Source organism: Podarcis tiliguerta (assembly GCF_965153285.1).
Source record: "Podarcis tiliguerta genome assembly, chromosome: Z".
In the NCBI taxonomy this organism is placed as follows: Eukaryota; Metazoa; Chordata; class Lepidosauria; order Squamata; family Lacertidae; genus Podarcis; species Podarcis tiliguerta.
Genome location: NC_139553.1, coordinates 12,271,871 through 12,291,861, shown reverse-complemented (window position 1 = coordinate 12,291,861; position 19,991 = coordinate 12,271,871). Strand labels below are relative to the sequence as shown.

Genomic DNA, 19,991 nt, shown 5'->3' with positions numbered 1-19,991 from the left:
TGTGCAAAACCTCCCTATTAAAAAACACACACATTAGTCATTATGTACTGTAATTACAGTTTCTTGTGTACACCCACACACATTTATACTGAAGATCTTGAGAAAACAGCTGCTTCAAACTGGGTTGTCCATAGGATCCTAATGACAATAACTCGGTAGCTACAATTTAAAAAAAATATTATTGTGGTGTTTGCCCGTTCGTTTGAAAATGTCTGTACGGGGGAAGAGAAAGGGTTAACAGGTAGACCAATAGAAAAGTGAGAGGCGGAGCCCATCTGCTTATAAAAGGGCTCAGCCTGAGGTTTGGGTTAGTTTTGGTTGGTTGGGAAAGGCAGTTGGGAAAGCAGTTGGCAGACCGTTGGAAATAGACAGTGCAGTTGGTTCTTGTGTGAGGGGAGGTAGAAGAGTTAGAGACAGGATAAAATAAGACTAAGAAGGTAAAGAGTAACAACGTTTGAATGCAGTTAAAGTTTATTTGTGTTTGAAATAAACTACACTCTTCTTTGTTAACTTAAGAACCCGACTGAGACTAGGTGATTTACCGGGGAGGACCTGGTTGGTGGCAGCGGATTAGTAGTTTATGGGTCAACAGTCCGTGAGATGACCAGGGGCTCTGTACGAACACCACAATTATAAAGGACATTACAAGCGTCACAGCAGATATACAGCAACATAAATCATTTGCAGTATTGTACAAGTGAAAAGTTAGTGGAAGTTAGTAATTTTCAGTTCAGAAAGCCCCGGAAAGTACTCCAACCTACCCCAAACACCAACATATTTTATTCTATATTCTATCTGCACAGGCTTTCCTTGAACCATAAGCTCACTCTTATTACTGAATTTCTGTTTTCATAATACTGTTTATATCCAACTAAGTTCTACTTAGAGTAGAAGCAGCAAGTAGTAGGACCATTGCGTGGAGATGGAAAATTCTTTGGGTGACAGAGAGAAGGTGGAACTACTCAACACTTACTTTGCCTCCATCTTCTTCACCCAAAAGGAAAACAGTGCCCAACCTGGTGATAAAAAAATAAACAATGCAAGGAGAGAGCTGCAGCCCAATATAGGAGGAAATGTGGTAAGGGAACACCTAATTTAAATGAATTCCGATCTTCAGGGTTTGAGGAGCTGCATCCAAGGGTACTAAAAGAGCTTGCGGATGTAATCTCAGTGTCTATAACAGGGGCCTGGGGGCCGGATGCGAACCAATCGCCTTCTCAATCTGGCCCATGGACAGTCCGGGAATCAGCGTATTTTTACATGAGTAGAATGCGCCTTTTTATTTAGCCTGGAGAAGAGGAGGTTAAGGGGTGATATGATAGTCATGTTCAAATATATAAAAGGATGTCACATAGAGGAGGGAGAAAGGTTGTTTTCTGCTGCTCCAGAGAAGCGGACACGGAGCAATGGATCCAAACTACAAGAAAGAAGATTCCACCTAAACATTAGGAAGAACTTCCTGACAGTAAGAGCTGTTCGACAGTGGAATTTGCTGCCAAGGAGTGTGGTGGAGTCTCCTTCTTTGGAGGTCTTTAAGCAGAGGCTTGACAACCATATGTCAGGAGTGCTCTGATGGTGTTTCCTGCTTGGCAGGGGATTGGACTCAATGGCCCTTGTGGTCTCTTCCAACTCTATGATTCTATGAAAATGCATCTCTGGGTTATTTGTGGGTCCTGCTTGGTGTTTTTACATGAGTAGATTGTGTGCTTTTATTTAAAATGCATCTCTGGGTTATTTGTGGGGCCTGCCTGGTGTTTTTACAATATTAGAATGTGTCCTTTTATTTAAATCTCTGGGTTATTTGTGGGGCATAGGAATTCGTTCATCCCCCCCCCCCATATAGCCCAGCCCACCACATGGTCTGAGGGATGCTGGACCGGCCCATGGCTGAAAAAGGTTACTGACCCCTGGTGTATAATCTTTGAGAACTCTTGGACAACTCTTGGTGAGGTCCCTGCAGACTAGAGGGCAAATGTTGTCTCAATCTTCAAAAAGGGGGAGAAATAAGCCCCAGGTACTGTAACTGCCAACCGGTCAGCTTGACGTCAATACCAGGAAAGGTCCTACAAGAGATAATTAGTGGTACCTCATCAAGTGTCCAGGATCCATTCCGGAGCCCCGGAAGCTCAACAAGAGACACTTGACAGCTCACTCTGCGTGTCTATCGGTTTAGCGCTTCTGTACATGCGCAAAGCGGCAAACCCAGAAGTAACCCGTTCCGGTACTTCTGGGTTTGCATCAGATGTCTGCTAAAATGGATGATAGACGGGGTGGACGTTCGTGGAGGTATGACTGTATGGTCAATCTGTGAGCACCTAGAAAAGGGTGCTGTGATTACTAAGACCCAGCATGAGTTTCTCAAAACAACTGATGCAATACAAATCTGTTTTATATATATACAGTGGACCCTCTAGTTCCATACCGCTCTGGATACGTAATTTTCGGGTACGAACATGGCAAAACTGGAAGTGTATACTTCCGGGTTTCACCCCGCGCACATGCGCAGAAGCACTCTGCGCGCCGCACGTGTGCATAAGCACTCAGTCATGCTGCGTGCAGAAGCGTGCCTCTGCCTACAGACTTTTCGGGTTGCGGACGGACCCCTGAATCAAATTTAATTCGTATCTGGAGGGTCCACTGTAGTTATAAGCTTGGTGGTTCATGGGGATGTTGTGAACATAGTTTATCTTGATTTCAGTAAGTGTTTTGACAAAGTCCCCCATGATATTCTTGTGAAGCTGGTAAAATGTGGACTGTACAAGGTAACTGTTAGGTGTATTTGTAGCTGTTTGATTGATGGAAACCAAAGAATGCTCACTGACATTTCCTCATCATCCTGGAAAAAAATGTTAAATGGGGTACTGCAGGGTTCTGTCCTGGGCCCATTCTTTTTCAACATCGTTACAGTCATACTTCGGGTTACGAATGCTGCGGGTTGCGCATTTTCAGGTTGCTAACCACGTCAAACCCAAAAGTACCGGAACGGGTTACTTCCAGGTTTCGGCGCTCACGCAGAAGTGCAAAATGACATCACGTGCATGCGCAGAAGCACATGACTCGCAGATGCGGTGCTGTGGGTTGCAAACACGCCTCCCGCACGGATCACGTTCGCAACCCGAGGTATGGCTGTATAAACAACCTTAACAAACTGGAGAACTGGGCCCAAATTAACAAATCAGTTTCAATAGGAACAAATGTAAGGTTCTAAACTTAGGCAGGAAGAACCAACTGCACAAATATAAGATGGAGGACACCTGGCTTACTAGCAGTATCTGTGAATAGGATCTAGGGGTCTTAGTAGACCACAAGTTAACACCAGACAGCAGTGTGATGCAGCAGCAAATCAAGCTAATGCGATTCTAGGCTGCATCAACAGTAGTGTCCCAATCAACAGAAATCAGACCACACCTGCAGTACTGTGACCAGTTCTGGGAACCACAATTAAAAAAGGATATTAACAATCTGAGCGTGTGTGGAGGACGATGAACCAAACCTTATGAGGAATAGATGAGAGAATTGGGTATGTTTTGCCTGGTAAAGAGGAAACTGAGAGGAGATATGATAGCCATCTTCAAATAGCTGAAGGACTGTCATATAGAAGAAGCTTGTTTTATCCTGCTCGTGTCTAGGGCATGAACCAATGGATTCAAGTTGCAAGAAAGGAGATTTCAACTGAACATCAGGAAGAACTTTCTGAGAGTAAGAGCTAATGAACAGTGGAACAGACTCCCATGAGAAGTGGTGAACTCTCCTTCCTTAAAGGTTTCTAAGAGTTTGGATGGTGATCGGCCAAGTATAATCCAGCGGAGATTCCTGCATTGCAGAGAGTTGGACTAGATGACCATCAGGGTCCCTTCTATTCTGATTCTACAATTTAATGATTCTAAGACGCATTGAAATTAAGGAACCCACATTGATTAAGAGTGCTAACTTTGGATACATCTGTTTTTAGGATACTGTTTTATTGTTGTATTTTTGTATACCACTTAAAGAGATGTGTAAATATTTAGCAGTTAAAGAAAGGCTTTTAAATAAATTTTAAAATATACTGACACAGGGAATAAGATTAAAACAGCAGTCCACAATGCAGAGCAGGGCTCTACTATTAAGAAGCCACGTATATTATGTGGAGTTGGCAAAGCTGACAGACTGACTTCGGGAAAAGGACAATAAAGATTTTGAAAAAGAGTGGGAACCCTTTATATTTGCAGAAACAAAGAAAGAATATTGACTTGATGGTAGGACTTAAATAAAACACAATTTTATGGATAGGGAACAAATACTCTAATAAAAGGAAAAATATGATATTTGTAGAAAATAGCAGAATACAATAATGAGGATAATAAATCAGAAATAGAAGTTGGGGTAAGTCCAAAGGGAGGAAGGGAGAGACGTTATGTAAACTGTATGTTATAAATATATTTGTAATGAGAAAAAAGAAAATTAATTTAATTTTTTTTAAAAAAAGAAGCTATGCATAGGTCCTGTAAACACATAGCCATGCATCCTTGTTACCACGATCAATATCTCATCACTGTCTCATATACCGAATTGTTCACTTAAGCAGAAGTCATAGATATTTTCCACAGCTGTTAGCTCATCAGTGTTAATGAGAGGCAAGCAGCGAAGTACAGCAGAGAAGCAAAAGGTCACACACATAAATAGGAGGCAGTGGTCAAGGCAACCATAAAAACCGACTTGTGAGAGAGGAGTTGGTCCAGCCGCAAAAACAGCTTGACCACATTTGTAGAATTAGTGGATTTGGTGTAGCTAAGGTAACTTTCGTCATTTGAAAAATATTTGTAAAAGCGATATAAAGTGAATATTTATACTGTGTGCTTGAATACTTGTATCTTGGTTGAATTTGAACATCTACTGATGTGATACCAGGAAGGGCTATTAACAAGGAGGAACTTGGAAACCGAAAGTGTGGGCATTCTCCAGTGAGAGCAAAAAGCACATGATTGAAACAAAAGCAAACTCCGGCATACAAGTATTTCTACCAAATGTTTTAGACAAGCTCTCCAAATGAAAGCAACCCAGCTGTATTCTGGTGCCTGGAAGCAAACATTTCAGTGTATCAGAAATACCTGATTAAAAGGCAGTGTCAAGGGAACAGTTTATGTACTAGATAACAGTACCAGCCACACTCCAAAGCTGTAATTTACATCAGGTGACAAGAAGGCCCTGCATTTAGATGGGACAGGTGAACTGAGATTAATGCATCTAATGCTTGTATTAAGCACGCATGGTGCAAGTCTCATTGCCTTTCAGAAGTTCAACTCATTCAACTATATCACAACTTGCAGTTTTATAACCCCTAAATGTTTTAAATTATATGGCCCACAGAAGGGTCTGACTTGGTTGCATAATATTACTACTGTTACATATTAAGCAACCAAGTCAGATCCTTCTGTGGGCCATATAATTTAAAACATCTAGGGACACAAATGCCTGGGTATCACTTTTTCTTATTAAAAGTTGTTTACTTCCTTGTACAACTGATAGCTCTGACACACCTGAAAATCAGGGGCTGCTATGTGGAAATTTAGCTAAGGAAAAGGAAGTCCTGTATTAGCAGAATCCAAACATTCTATCAATCAAACCATAACCACACATGTGAAATTTCTTTGTGAAAAGAGGGTGGGGAGAATGAAAAGACATGAATTCACATCAACAATGTAGGGCTTTATTTTGAATGCTTAACCTAGAGACTGAGTTATGACTTTATTAAAAAGACAAAGTATCTGAGAAAAATCAGAACAATTATTTCGTTGTACAAATTCGTTTACCTGTACGAGGTTTTGCATTTTAGTTTAAATCCTAAAAATATAAAGCAACGGGTGGAGGGAGATCAGGGGCAGCCATTAACACCATTTATTTATGCTGACAAAGCAAAATACAAACCAGGACATTTTTTTTACATCTTGGAAATGTACTCACTAGCAGGGCTCGGACAGTCCCATCATGCACACCAAATACAACTTTGCTGCTGAAATTTTTAAAGAGCTTATTAAAAACAGTAGCCTCCCCAAAGTCAACCCCCTGAATGAAAGATCAGACTAGTTCTGATGTTTTGCTGTTCAGATTTATTAAAGGGAAAATTCATGTTCCTATGTTTTTTTGGGGGGAAAGTACTACAAAACAGGTAGGTAGGTAGGTAGGTAGGTAGGTAGGTGGGTGCTGAGAGACGTTTCAAAAGCTGGCAAGAAAGGTAAGGTAGGGATAAGAGGAGGGAGATAGATTTAAATATGCACCCCTATTGACAATATACAACACGTTTAGATAATTTAAGTATATAAAAGGCAAGAGGCAGCATTTCAGCAGCAAAGTGCTAAAAGGGTATGTCACAAAAGAAAAGGGCAAAGCCACATCTCAGAGGAAATACGGTGTGGTTGTTCTTGGGGGAATCACACGTTCTGAGTCTGGAACTGCACGGAAGAGCTTTGGTTCCCTTGTATTTACATCTTTGAATACCATGATTGAGGCAATATTTCCACAGCGATAGCAGTAGTTCGGAGCAGACCACACTGTGACCAACTTCTCATCAAACATAAATTTATAACCTTCGTGCACCAGCTGGTGGGCTCGGCAGATGAGCTTTAAGTTGTTGATATGGACAAACTAAGGTGTAAACAAAAAAATAAGGAAGGAAGTTAAGGAAAATATTTACAGTAAAAATGTTGGAGGTAGTGCGCGAGCGCACACACACACATGCACGGACGCACACGCATTCTATTCCACTGACAAGGAGCCATGGCAACACTTCAGAAGCCCAGCACAAAGACACAGAGCAGGAGGCAGCGATGTTCTTTCTCTCATACTAAAGTCTCCTTTCAAATACTCTCCTGTTCTCTCCCCTTAAACTCTCAGTTTCTCCTTAAGAGTTGATGCTTTTAAAATATGATCCTGAAAGCTGAATGCAATCTTTAAGAATATGTTAACCAAACTAGGCAGCAGTGACACAGCACTAAGGCACTTTCAATATGAAGTAACATGAAGTGCAACCATTTTGATTACTGTATCCAGACATCCTACACCAGTGTCGTATTTTCCAATAAAATATCCCCAAGCACAAGATTTATACTATATAGCAGTGTGTTGGAAAAGAACCTAGAAGATGGGAGTTTGAATATCCACTCAGCCATGAAGCTCACTGGGTGCCTTTGGGTGGGTCACAGCCTCTCACCTTAACCTACCTGATAGGGCTGTAAAGGTAAAGGGTAAAGGGACCGCTGACCATTAGGTCCAGTCGTGGCTGACTCTGGGGATGAGGCACTCATCTCACTTTATTGGCCGAAGGAGTTCTGGGTCATGTGGCCAACAGACTAAGCCACTTCTGGTGAATCAGAGCAGCGCATGGAAACGCCGTTTACCTTCCCACCGGAGTGGTACCTATTTATCTACTTGCACTTTGACGTCTTTCGAACTGCTAGGTTGGCAGGAGCAGGGACTGAGCAACGGGAGCTCACCCCGTCACGGGGATTTGAACTGCTGACCTTCTGATCGGCAAGCCCTAGGCTCTTGTGGTTTAAATCACAGCGCCACCTGCATCCCTTTATAGGGCTGTGGTGGGGATTAAATCAGGAGGGAGAGAACCACATATGTTAGTAACCTTGACCTCTTTGGAGAACAGGTGGGATATAATAAAAATAATAGTACTATTAGCACTTGCACCCCCAGCAACATGAATAAGATGGAATGGGCACACCCAGTCTTAACTTGCCTCGTGCAAGTAACAGGATATCAAATGCAACAGTTGTGTGAAGCAAAAACAGAATCATAAAACGAAACTGTTCCCAAAATGCAAACCTGTTTTCTGAGGCAAACACCGTCTTAAACTCCCCATCATTTCTCTTTCTCAGGCAATACTTTCTGATTGCAGGCCAGAGTCATTGCCAGAGACATGGCTGGGAAACTGGGTTTTCTTACCTCATTTGTAACTTTTGCCCCAAACAGCCAGCCTGCACCTCGGGGACTTATGGCCCAGGTATCCACATCTTCTGGGTCAGACCAAACGAGGTCACAAAAAGCTCCTTTGTGTGGGATCTCTTGGTTGCGCTCGATAGTCCGAATCTGGTCCAGTGTTTTTATGTCTGGAGACAGGCCCCCATGGACACAGAGGATCTGCTCATCTATTAACTTGAAAGGGAAAAAGACAGAAGGCGAAGATGTTATTAAAAAAGATGAAATAAAAAAATAAAATAAAATAAACCCTTTGGTAAATGTATAATTAGAGAAACAGAGACAGAAAGTCACTTGTTATTCACTTAAAAGAAACCCTTACCGCTGCTACTGTGAGCATGTCAAAAACTTTGGTGCAGTATCTCCAGGCATTAGCATTACCATATTTGGTTTGGCATTCATCTATTGGAGAAAGAAGCAGGGGAAAGAGGTGAAGAGAATAATGTTTTAGTGATCATAATTTCTCAGACTAAACTAGGCGGGTTGTAGGAACAACAGCGGAGATAGGAGCTCCCATGTTGACTGAAAACTCAGCATTATCTGTTCACCTAATCACTCATTTAATTTGGGTTGCATCCAAAATTCATTATAATCACAACAACAAAACAGATTTAACTACTTAAAAAGTTTTATCCTAACTGGTTCACATTTCTTGAATAACTTGAAAAAATGTGTAATCATTTAAATCTATCATGAAGAAAGAAATGCTCAATGAGCAGATGAACATGATTTTTACATCAATTGTGAGACTTTGAAAATATGTCTTTTTCAAAAAGTAAATTAAATATAATTGCATGCCCAGCATCACTCAGCATGCCCACAAACAACCTGCTCCATTTCAAGTCCAATACTCCATTAGACAAATCTAATTAAGCCATATTCTTCCTTCACACACAGTTGCAGATACAGGTCCAATCAGTTGTCCATATTACAACATATTTTTAAAGCACTGTTCATTCCGTCGTGTCCCCGCCAGAATCCTGGGAACTATAGTTTACTCCTCAGAAAAGCAATTCCCAGCAGCCTCAACAAACAACAGTTCCCAGGATTCTTTGGGTGGGTGGGTGCACTTCAAAATATATTGTGAGGGAAATTAACACAGAATCTCTATTTCTAGATCTTAGCACTATGCATCACTGTAAGATTCTAAGGACAGCTTCCTACATTATAAAGCAGAAGCTTATGCTTGTTTTAACAACAAACCCCTTGTTCACAATCCTTCTAAAAATGTTCCAAACTCTACAGGAAGGGCATGGGACTTTTTCAGCCCAAGAGTCAAGGACTTTTTCAGCCCAAGGACTTTTTCACGTCTGGCAAAGTTGCAGGAGCCACAGCCAGTGATGGGTGGAATCAGAGGCAAAAGAAGTTAGAGCAATTAGAGTTCGTTTGTTTGTTTACTTTTGTACAGGAGGCTAGTTTCTGCACACATTAACACATCCCTCTCTATCCTCCATCCAGACAAGCAAGAGTTATTGTTAGTGTTAAAGGACAGGCAAGAAGGCTCAATAAGGATGTGAAGAAGGGAAGGTGAGCTGGATGGCTCGGGGTGAGTCTTAAGGTCCAAACATGAGAGGCTTGGAGGCCACATCTGGCCCCTGAGCCAGAGGCTCAGCACCCTTGTTCTACAGCTTCTAAGAGGACAAGCCAACTCATCACGTGCTTATGTTGATTATAACTATGAAACTGAAGGTAGGGTAGGAAGAGAACTTACCATAAAATCCATACACTTGAGTTATCTGTCTGCTCTCATGATTCCCACGTAAAAGTGTGATGCGATCAGGCCATTTTGCTTTTAGGGCAAGAAGATAGGTAAACGTCTCAAGGCTATAATAGCCTCGGTCTACAAAGTCACCCTGAAAAGTTAAACAACGTTTTACTATACTGCATGACATGAGACACTCAGGCTGCAATGTTACAAGTGCTTGAACTCTGAGGCACTTGTATCAGACTAAATATGCATAGGACTGGGCTGCTAGCCTCTGCTTCCAGAAGTATATGTATGCCTGCTTGCTTGCTTGCTTATTTATTTATAAGACTGTTTATCTGCACTTTGCCTTTAAGGTCACAGGGCACAACACATAATGATACAATTAAAGAAAAAAGAAAAGGAGGGATAGTAAAACAGCTTACATACTATTATAAAAACAAGCAATCCCCTTCAGACGAGTCAGTAGACCAGGTACTTTTTTTTAACCGGGGCAGCCCCCAAATTGTGGAATTTCCTCCCCAATAGGGCTGGGCAATATTTGGTTTTCAGCATTGTGATGCATCAGCAGCTAAATACTGCGATATAATAATATATCATAATATCTGAAATGTATCTTGGCTGCTTCTTCCCACCTTAGGCAAGGAAGAAGCAGCTGAGATACCTTGCCCAGCCCTACAGATGAGCCATACCACTTCAGCTCATGTGGGGCGTAGGGGCTTCCTTGAAGGCACACGCAGGCAGGCAGAACAAGGGGGGGAGACACAAGCAAGCACACAGAGAAAGAGAGAAAGGGAAAGCAGACACACATGGGTGGCGTGTGGAAAAAGAAAAATACAGTAGTTCCTCAGGTTAAGTACTTAATTCGTTCCGGAGGTCTGTACTTAACCTGAAACTGTTCTTAACCTGAAGCACCACTTTAGCTAATGGGGCCTCCTGTTGCTGCCACACCGCCAGAGCACGATTTCTGTTCTCATCCTGAAGCAAAGTTCTTAACCTGAAGCACTATTTCTGGGTCAGCCGAGTCTGTAACCTGAAGTGTATGTAACCTGAAGCGTATGTAACCCGAGGTACCACTGTAGCAGGAAACTTGGGGAAAAAGAGGTTTAAGTGGTGCAAGGCTTATTTATTTATTTTCTAAACTCTGAATAACCCCATGGCAGAATGCCGATCCCAGCACCTGCCAGCCTGCCTAAAAGTTCCCAGTCTACCGCTGCTCTGTGGTTTGCTGCCCCCTGCAGGAGGCAGGGGAGAGCTAATCCGTCAGAACAACAGACAAAAGCATTCTGGCTTGGCTTCATAAGGTTTATCATCAGGGCAAATATTTTGAACCAGTTGTCATCAAACTGGTTTTCAACTATCTATCACAAAATCACCCAGGCCTATTCTGCAGAGAAATGCATTTGGCTTCTTCACCATACAGTTTTCAGTGAGTGCTGAACACTTCTTTACCTTGGTGTTTGACATCTGAAATGTGCATTTTGGGGACTTGTTCTATTTCTGTGACCCCAATCTGCTTTAACTATTTTTAATTCTGAATTTTAACTTGCTGTCCTGGGACCTGCTGGTGAAGGGTGGGCAATGAATTTAAATAATGAATGATAACAGGGGATGACAATGATTGAATCTAGGACAGTAGTTCTCAAAGGGTGTAGTCTACCTTTAGGTAGACTAAAGGACAATCAAAGAAACACCTAAACATTTCAGTGTTGTGCAGCATAGTATAGTATGAAAATATTTTATTTTAGTTGCAGGATATGGAAAGATATCTTTTCAAAGCAAGAGCATCAAGTGATACTGAGGACAATCCTAACTGAGATCCATAATTGTGCTGGAGAATAGTATTGACTATTCTTTTACAGTTCTCCTTGACATATTGTTGGGAACAGGGATTTTCAACTCTGACAAATACGAAAGATCATAAAAGAGAAAGGATTCTCTGTGCTGTTAAGAAGAAGAAGAGGAGTTTGGATTTGATATCTCACGTTATTACTACCCGAAGTGGAGTCTCAAAGAGGCTAACATTCTCCTTTCCCTTCCTCTTCCACAACAAACACTCTGTGAGACTGAGACTCCAAAGAAGTGAGACTAGCCCAAGGTCACCCAGAAACCGCATGTGGAGGAGCGGAGACGGACACCTGATTACGAGTCTAACACTCCTAACCACTACACCACACTGCTGATAAGACGAGTGTGCCTCAAATTAGGCCTAATATAAATAAGATTACCCAACAAAAGAAAGCTCATACTGAGGAGTTTGTATACATACTTAAGGTACTACGAGGCTCATTTATCATTATATTTTGGGAATGATTCATGTTCTTATGTAGCTGTGTTGTTTTATACTTTTTGGATATCCTGTGATCATATTATAAAGCAGTTGTGTTCTATGTTATAAACCTGGCACTGCTAGGAGTTATTTCTTTTTGTTTTCCAATATATTTCTTATCAATAAAAAAGATCTGTGTGGCATGAGCAAATTTTAATTCTGATGTAGGACCTTTGATGTATTAAGCATGTGCTCTAACACTGAGTTATGGCCCCTCACAAGTTCTAGGAGCACAACTGTTTTAAAAAAACTGTACTTGCAGAAAGCCACAACCTCTGCCCTTCTACTATGCCTCATATAAAATACATTTCAAATGTTCTGTTTAGATTCAGAACCTCTCCTATCCCAAGTAACTGATTCATGCAAAGTAGGAATTCCCACAATAATGAAAGCTGCATCAATAATAATAAGATACCCCCTCACAAAGAAACAAACCTCTTCCTCATTGCCCTGAAAAGAATTTGAACTATTTTCTACTTCTACCAGTTTTGCACAGTGCTGAGCAAAGGTTTGAAATTTCAGGAACGTGAGCAATCAAGCACTTCAGTCCAAGCCTTCATTAATTAGATTATATTTTCTGAGATGGTAAAGAGAGAAAAAAGCAGAGGCAAGACACAGCAAGCAAGGAAACAGGACCAAGTCATGGATGTACTACATTAAAAACCTGCTAGTTATTTTTAGAATTTTAGAATTTAATTTGTACATACCATAAATATATAGTTTGTGTCAGGAACCTGACCTCCAGTTCTGAACAATTCACATAAATCATAAAACTGGAACACAAAAACAAAAGGAGGGAAGGCTTGTATCATTAACATTCTGTGATAAACCAAGAGGATAACAAATTCAACAAAGAATGGCATAACTTTATAGAATACAGTATATTAAAGAACACTGGAAAAATTGTAAAAACTCTAGCAGGATTGATATAGCACTTGTAATTTAAAATGACAAAGGATAAAAATGAAGTACAGTATAATAATTTGGATAAATGTAATTAGATGCAGTTTAAAAAAGAAGATAAATTTTGGAAGCCAAGAGAGGGGTGGGGGGAAATCAGGGGGTTCAGGGAACCCCATAAAGGTAGTGATATGGATTATGGTTTAATGTAAATAAGTGTGTGTGTAAAAAAATTGTTTTTTTGAAACTCTGAAATTTTTTTTTTTTAAAAAAAACATTATGTGTTAAACCCAAATGACTTTAAACGCCCCAAAAGTTATGAACTTTCGTTTTTTTAAAAAACAGGTGGCTCTGAAAGGCATCTGAAGAAAAGGCACAGACTGGACAGACATAGGTGTATTAGGGGATGTTGAAGTGTTAGAATCCCACATTCAAACAGCTAAAATGCTACTACTAGCTTGATCCTGGGTTTACCTAAACTGTTTGATGCTGAATCAATGCAAGGCAGACAACATCTGAACTATTCCTGATAAATATTCTGTGTTCAATTATGGGCCTCGGTACTCCTTTCAAAAACTAATGTTAATATTTGTTTTATGGTTTCAATGGTGCATTGGGAGGAAATAAGTATTCCACGCATCACTAAGTGATGCTCTCTCTACCACGCCCAACCTCTTGACCAACATTTAGTTCTTGCAAAGTACACCTAGACTATCACTTCTAAAGCACTGCAAATGCACCACCCACAACGAAATACTGCCATAACTTTGTAGCATGGCATCACTGCAAGAACTCTGTTTCTCTATTTTTTTAATCTTGCAATACAAATCATAAGCAGCACCATTGGTTTTACTGCAAGAGTGCTGATCTAAAGGAAGCCTTTGATTTAATCCTGCAAGCTTCCTCTGGGCACAGTATCTATAACCTTTGAACAGAATTACTTCTGTATTAGAGGCTTCAGGGATAATACTCCTGTTAATGTTAAGCAGTTCAATTAACTGCAGTCTAAAGGCCAAGAACCAAAACCAATGAAACTATGTAGCCTGGTTATTCAGAAAATGATTCAATGAGTCAACTCAGGTGGAATCTACACACATATAAAAAAACACTGTGAAAATGCATTTAAAAAAAAAAGTTTTGAAAAATATATTGAATTTGCCATAGCTCACCCGTTGCCATCTAATGTCTTTACAACACACTTAAAATATTTCATTTGCAGCTATGCAGCTGAGTCCCCATTCTGCAAGCTGGATTACTTGTTTGGAGGGGGAAAGAAATGAATAGATCATGCTTGCTTCCAGAAAATTAACACACCTTGCTCTTGAGTACCCTCAAGCAACTGTCACTTCTGAATTTTGTGGAACGTATAGTATTATCATTATGAACAAATGACAACAAAAACATTTTCTTTCAAGGTATAAAAAAGGGAGGGATATTATGTTGCATTGCTGTTTCCATGTCCCCCTAGTGAATACTTGCACATTCTTTTACAATGCAAAAGATTGTTTGCAAGTGTCAATCCTTTATTATTGGAGGGTATAGCATCAAAGGAACAATCCATATAAAACTCCACCTGTCCATGTATGTCACCGCAGACTGTAACTGGTGTAGACACTGGCTGCACATTAGATTCTTCTAGAAGAAGGTCACAGACGTAGTCACACAAGCGCTACAAAGAGAGAGTGCATTTTGGTCATTAATACAAGATTTCTCTGCATTATGGTCATCACAATAGCACATAGCCAGCTAACAAGGTTATGAACATGTCAAACCAGAAACTTGTGAAAGGGTCAGCTTTGTAAACATGTACATTGAAGTTACTAACCCACAGGAACTTTAAGGAGCTGTCTATAGACAACTGTGTTGTTGTTGTTGTTGTTGTTTAGTCATGTCCGACTCTTCATGACCCCATGGACCAGTGCACACCAGGCACTCCTGTCTTCCACTGCCTCCCTCAGTTTGGTCAAACTCATGTTAGTAGCTTGTAGAACACTGTCCAACCATCTAGACAACTGTAGTTTGTAAATAAAAATCCTCTACAAAACTGTCCTTCCAGTTTACCTGGTGGAAACTTTTACTTCCTCTAGGAAATTAGGTAACGCATCTCAGCAGTTAATCCAACTGTGATTTTATTTCCTGTTAATTAAAGGCTTCTGTTCTGAGAAGAGCCAGTTATCCCAGATTTTATCTACTTTTCTCAGAACTCTCAAATTTCAATAGGTGCCAAAAGGAAGATAACAGTAGATCAAACATAAATTGACCTCTCGAAAACAATGGCTTCACAATGAGGGTTCACAATGTGTGCGGGTCATGATTCGCCGCTTCTGCGCATGATGTCATTTTGCGCGTTTGTGCATGCGGCAAAACCCAGAAGTAACCCTTTCCGGTACTTCCGGGCTGCCACGGGACGCAACCTGAAAATGTTCAACCTGAAGCAAAAATAACATGAGGTATGACTGTATGTTAGCATAGCTTTTTTGCTACCATAAAGTGGATAAGAGAAGGTATCACGAAAGAAAGAAAAAATACACCCTGCTCAAAGTACTCAACACAAAGGGATCATGCAAAGACTTAAAACACACACACACACACACACACACAAAACCTAATCCCAAGCACCAAACATACAACACAGCATTAACTACAAGCCCATTTCCCGGAGTTGGCTGCCAGGAAATCTGCCACCAAACTCCCACTCAAAGAAAAAGGAACCCATACGTCCCTATCAGACACTGCCTTGATACTCTGAAGATGGGGAGGGGGACAGTTTGCAGCTTCTCAGCTAATCCCAAGAGGAAATTTTTTTGAAGAGGTAATGTGGACTCGTGATACTTTCTACACAGAGAAAATAAAAGCTTCAACTGCTGCAAAATCCTTTTATCAATTGATGAAAGGAGCAAGAGCCTCTTACTGCTCTCCACTAAGCTTTGGGTCTTTCTAAAGTCACTTACATCTGAATAAACCTCACTGAGCAAAGAGATATAGGACTGTACCACAAAATATTGATTAGATTGAAGAGTTGGAACAGGGGTCAGCAAACTGTTAATTCTGTGGATACTTCCTAGTATGCTTAGTGCCAGCGCGTCTACTAGTGTTATATCTCATATCTCAATCACAGGAAAAAACAAAAATCCGTAAGTACAATGATGACGATCTTCTGGCTAATGAATCTATGACGCCTGCTACGCTTCAATGCCATTTGGAGACAAAACATAACCACTACAAAAAACAAACCAATAGATTTTTTCAAGATCAAACTTGCAGTTGAAGAAGGGGCAAAAAGCCATAGGAAAAACTCTGGTGTGACCACTCAGGAGAATCAACCTTAGCTTCTTGATATGACAAGAATCATTGCCAAAGCAGGAAAGGCTCATACTATAGGGCCAGCTATATGCAAATGAGTACTTGGTGAGTCTGCAGCTAAGGAAATCAACACAGTACAGTGGTATCTCAGTTTACAAACTTAGTCCGTTCGGGAAGTCCGTTCTTAAACCAAAACCGTTCTTAAACAGAGGCGCGCTTTCCCTAATGAGGCCTCCCGCCACCGGTGCCCTTCCACCATTCAGATTCCATTCTTAGACCGAGGTAAAGTTTGCAAACCGGGACACTACTTCCGGTTTTGCGGAGTTTTGTATACCGAATTGTTCGTAAACAGGACTGTTCTTAAACCGAGGTATCACTGTACCTCTTTTGAACAACACTGTGAAATGAAGCATATATGATATCTCTGATTACATAAAACAGACTCTCATTTGAAGGGTCCAGACGTACAGCGATTACGTGGTGCAGTATAACTTTTTCTGACGGACTCAAAATTTCCATGTGATCAGTTTAACAACTTTGCGCAGTTGTGTATGGTAGACTACTTAGCAGACGGTTTCACGTAAACACTCTCAACACAAGCTTCCAAGGTAGTGATGTGAATATTTTTTACGTTGAAGATAAGATTGAGGCAATGATTTAAAAATTATGGTTATGGGTAAGCTGAGAAGATGGTAGCCTCACTAATATTCCAACACTGGAGACATTTCTGGAGGCTACCGACGAAAAATTGATACCAGAAGTAAATATTACACCACTGAGCACCTGCATGATTTAGTGACTAGCTTCAGAGATTACTTCTCTGTATTAAATTCTGAAAAGTCATGGCTATAGAATCCTTTTGAATGTGATGTACACCTACTACGTTTTCACCAAATCTTTATTAGGCATTACAAGTATAGGTAAAGGGACCCCTGACCATTAGGTCCAGTCGTGGCCAACTCTGGGGTTGCGGCGCTCATCTGGCCGAGGGAGCCAGAGTACAGCTTCCAGATCATGTGGCCAGCATGACTAAGCTGCTTCTGGCAAACCAGAGCAGCGCACAGAAACGCCATTTACCTTCATGCTGGAGCGGTATCTATATATCTACTTGCACTCTGACGTGCTTTCGAATTGCTAGGCTGGCACGAATAGGGACCGAGCAATGGGAGCTCACCCCGTAGTGGGGATTTGAACCACCGACCTTCTGATCGGCAAGTCCTAGGCTGTATCAGCAGAAGAGCAAGATGCACTTGTTGACGTGACTAGTGATGATTCATTACAATCATTTTTCAAATAATGTAGACTGGACCAATTCTGGGTGAAGGTTTTTGCTAATTATAAGAAGTTAGTTGAAGAAGCTTTGAAATATCTAGAAATTGGCTTGATGTTGAACCAGATTTGAGAATAAAAGTAGGCAATATTGAACTGAACGTGGAAGGAAATTTGGGGGGGGCCAAGAGAGACATGATTTCTCCCATCACATTTAGGTTTAGTGTTTTGTTGGGAGCCGCCCCAAGTGACTGGGGCAAACCAGATGAACCGCAAGGAAGCAAGCAAGCAAACAAATATATAAAATTAAGGTTTAGTAGCTGCTAGACATGTCATAATTTGTTTACTTGTACTATACATGAATAAAATTAAATTTGTCCCCCCCCAACTAAGTCTTTGCCATTTTTTGTTGTAATATTACAAATTTTACAGTTATTTTTAAGTATACCTAAAATGATTTGCTTATTAGGGATTCAAAAGTAGGGGGTCCATGGCTTGGCTTTGTAAAAATAGGGGTGCCCAGTAATTAGCTAACTGTGGGGCCACTGATCAAAGCGTTTCAGCGGGTGCCCGTGTTGCCGCTACGCGCTGGGGCGGCTTCCGTGAAAGCGGAAGCTCAAGTAGAGCCCTACGTGGAAAGAGAGGGGGGAAGGGGTCCCCACTCGCCCCCTGCCCCTCCTAAGACCCAGCCTCCCCATCTCCTCTTACCTTGAGATCATTCTCGGGCAGGTACTTGCAAAGCCGCGCAATCTCAACATACTTGTCCAAGTCCAAAGGCGCCATTTTGGGAGGGCAGCTTTCTCGGGGGAGAAGGTGGGAGGTAGGAAAAGAGGGGGAAAAGAGAGATAGAGAGAGAAGAAGAGGAGGAGGAGGAGGAGGAAGAGGTGCGAGGTAAGAAGAGAGAGATGACTGAAAGCGAGGACACGGCAATTCCTGATGGCGAAGCGGGAAACCCACTCCCTCGAATTTCCGGATGAAAAAAGGGCGAATGTCCCTTAAAATAAATAAATAAATAAGCGAAAGCAAAAAGCAAGGAGGACGCAAGAACGCCTCCCTCTCTCTTCCTCTCGCTCCCTCCCCTCCCACGGCGGGAGGGAAGCCAGACCGGAAACGAGGGGACCCACTTCCGCTGGAGGTTCGAAACTCGACGTCGGGAGACTGATTTCCGATAAGATTGAAGACGACTACCGGCTTCTTCCTCCTACAGCGCTCTGAGGTGAATCCCAACCCCATTGCATTCTGGGATTCGTAGTCTGGCGCAAAACCAATAGCTCAACGTCACAGGGAGGTCGGGATGTAAAGTGGGTGCCAGACGGTGATCTTTTGCCTTTGTTTACCTCCCCCACCCAGCAATTCTTTGTTATATTTATAAAAAAAACCAGAATACAAGAACACAATACAGGAGACACATGCAAATTCATCTAAAGGTTGATTCACATTTCATCAGTCCAATTATATAAAAATGTGCCTAGTACATTAGTTAAATGAGATCTGCAGTATGTATGTGTTTGTGTGCATATATGAATATTGTACATAAAATGCAGTTTACGCCAGGTAATAACCTCCACAGGGTTACATGTGTGTTGTGAGCAGGTTCCAGTCATGTTTTCTCTGGGGTGTATATGGGCAGTTATCCCTTACTAGAGCCAACATAGATGCCAAAATCCAGCATCGCTTGAGCTCTGCGAGTCCAGCTTTCTACTGATTGAAGTGCAGTGTTTGAGGACCCGGAAATTTGCAGGGAAACCAAAATGCTTGTTTACAAAGCTACTGTACTACCAACCTTACTGTATGCTTGTGAAACATGGACCACTTAGAAACGCCATCTCCAACTCCTTGAAAGATTCCATCAACCATATGTCCGGGGATGAACTACACATCACTTGGGAAGACAGGTGAACTAATGCCAGTGTAGTGGAAGAAGCAAAGAGCACCAGTGCCGAAGCAATGATTCTTCAGCATCAACTTCGTTGGACAGCTCATGTTGTTCTGACGCCTGATTATTGTCTTCCAAAGCAACCACTCTATTCTGAACTTTAAAATGGAAAGAGGAATGCTGGTGGTCAACAAAAAAGTTTTAAAGACTCTCTCAAGGCAAATCTTTAAAAATGTAGTATAGACACCAACAACTGGGAAACACTAGCCTGCAAGTGCTGCAATTGGAGAACAGCCTTTACCAAAGGTGTCATGGGCTTTGAAGAGACTCAGACTCAGGATGAAAGGGAGAAACGTGCTAAGAGGAAGGAATGCTTGGCAAACCCTCACTGTGATCAACTCCCGCCCGGAAACCTATGTCCCCACTGTGGAAGGATGTGTGGATCCAGAACTGGCCTCCATAGTCACTTACGGACTCACTGTTAAAATCATGTTCATGGAAAACAATATTACTCGGCTACGAGTGATCACCAAAGAATAAGATATGAAATAAAACTGTTCTTGGCAACTGGTGTTCCTATTCTTCTAATCTTTTGTGTTATTGCTTTTTGTAAGTGCAGTGTTCCAGAACTGGCTATGCCACAG

General features: G+C 41.4%; 1 protein-coding gene across 1 annotated transcript; it reads right to left on the bottom strand.

Moving 5' to 3' along the window:
* Positions 1 to 5,667: 5,667 nt before the first annotated feature.
* Positions 5,668 to 18,697, bottom strand: PPP6C (protein phosphatase 6 catalytic subunit). The gene is made up of 7 exons (XM_083423828.1): positions 18,180 to 18,697; positions 14,473 to 14,568; positions 12,707 to 12,772; positions 9,677 to 9,818; positions 8,288 to 8,367; positions 7,933 to 8,142; positions 5,668 to 6,624 (listed from the first exon to the last, which is right to left on the bottom strand). Exons 1-7 carry the CDS (start codon positions 18,252 to 18,254, stop codon positions 6,376 to 6,378), a joined length of 918 nt encoding a protein of 305 aa, XP_083279954.1. The 5' UTR covers positions 18,255 to 18,697; the 3' UTR covers positions 5,668 to 6,375.
* Positions 18,698 to 19,991: the final 1,294 nt, after the last annotated feature.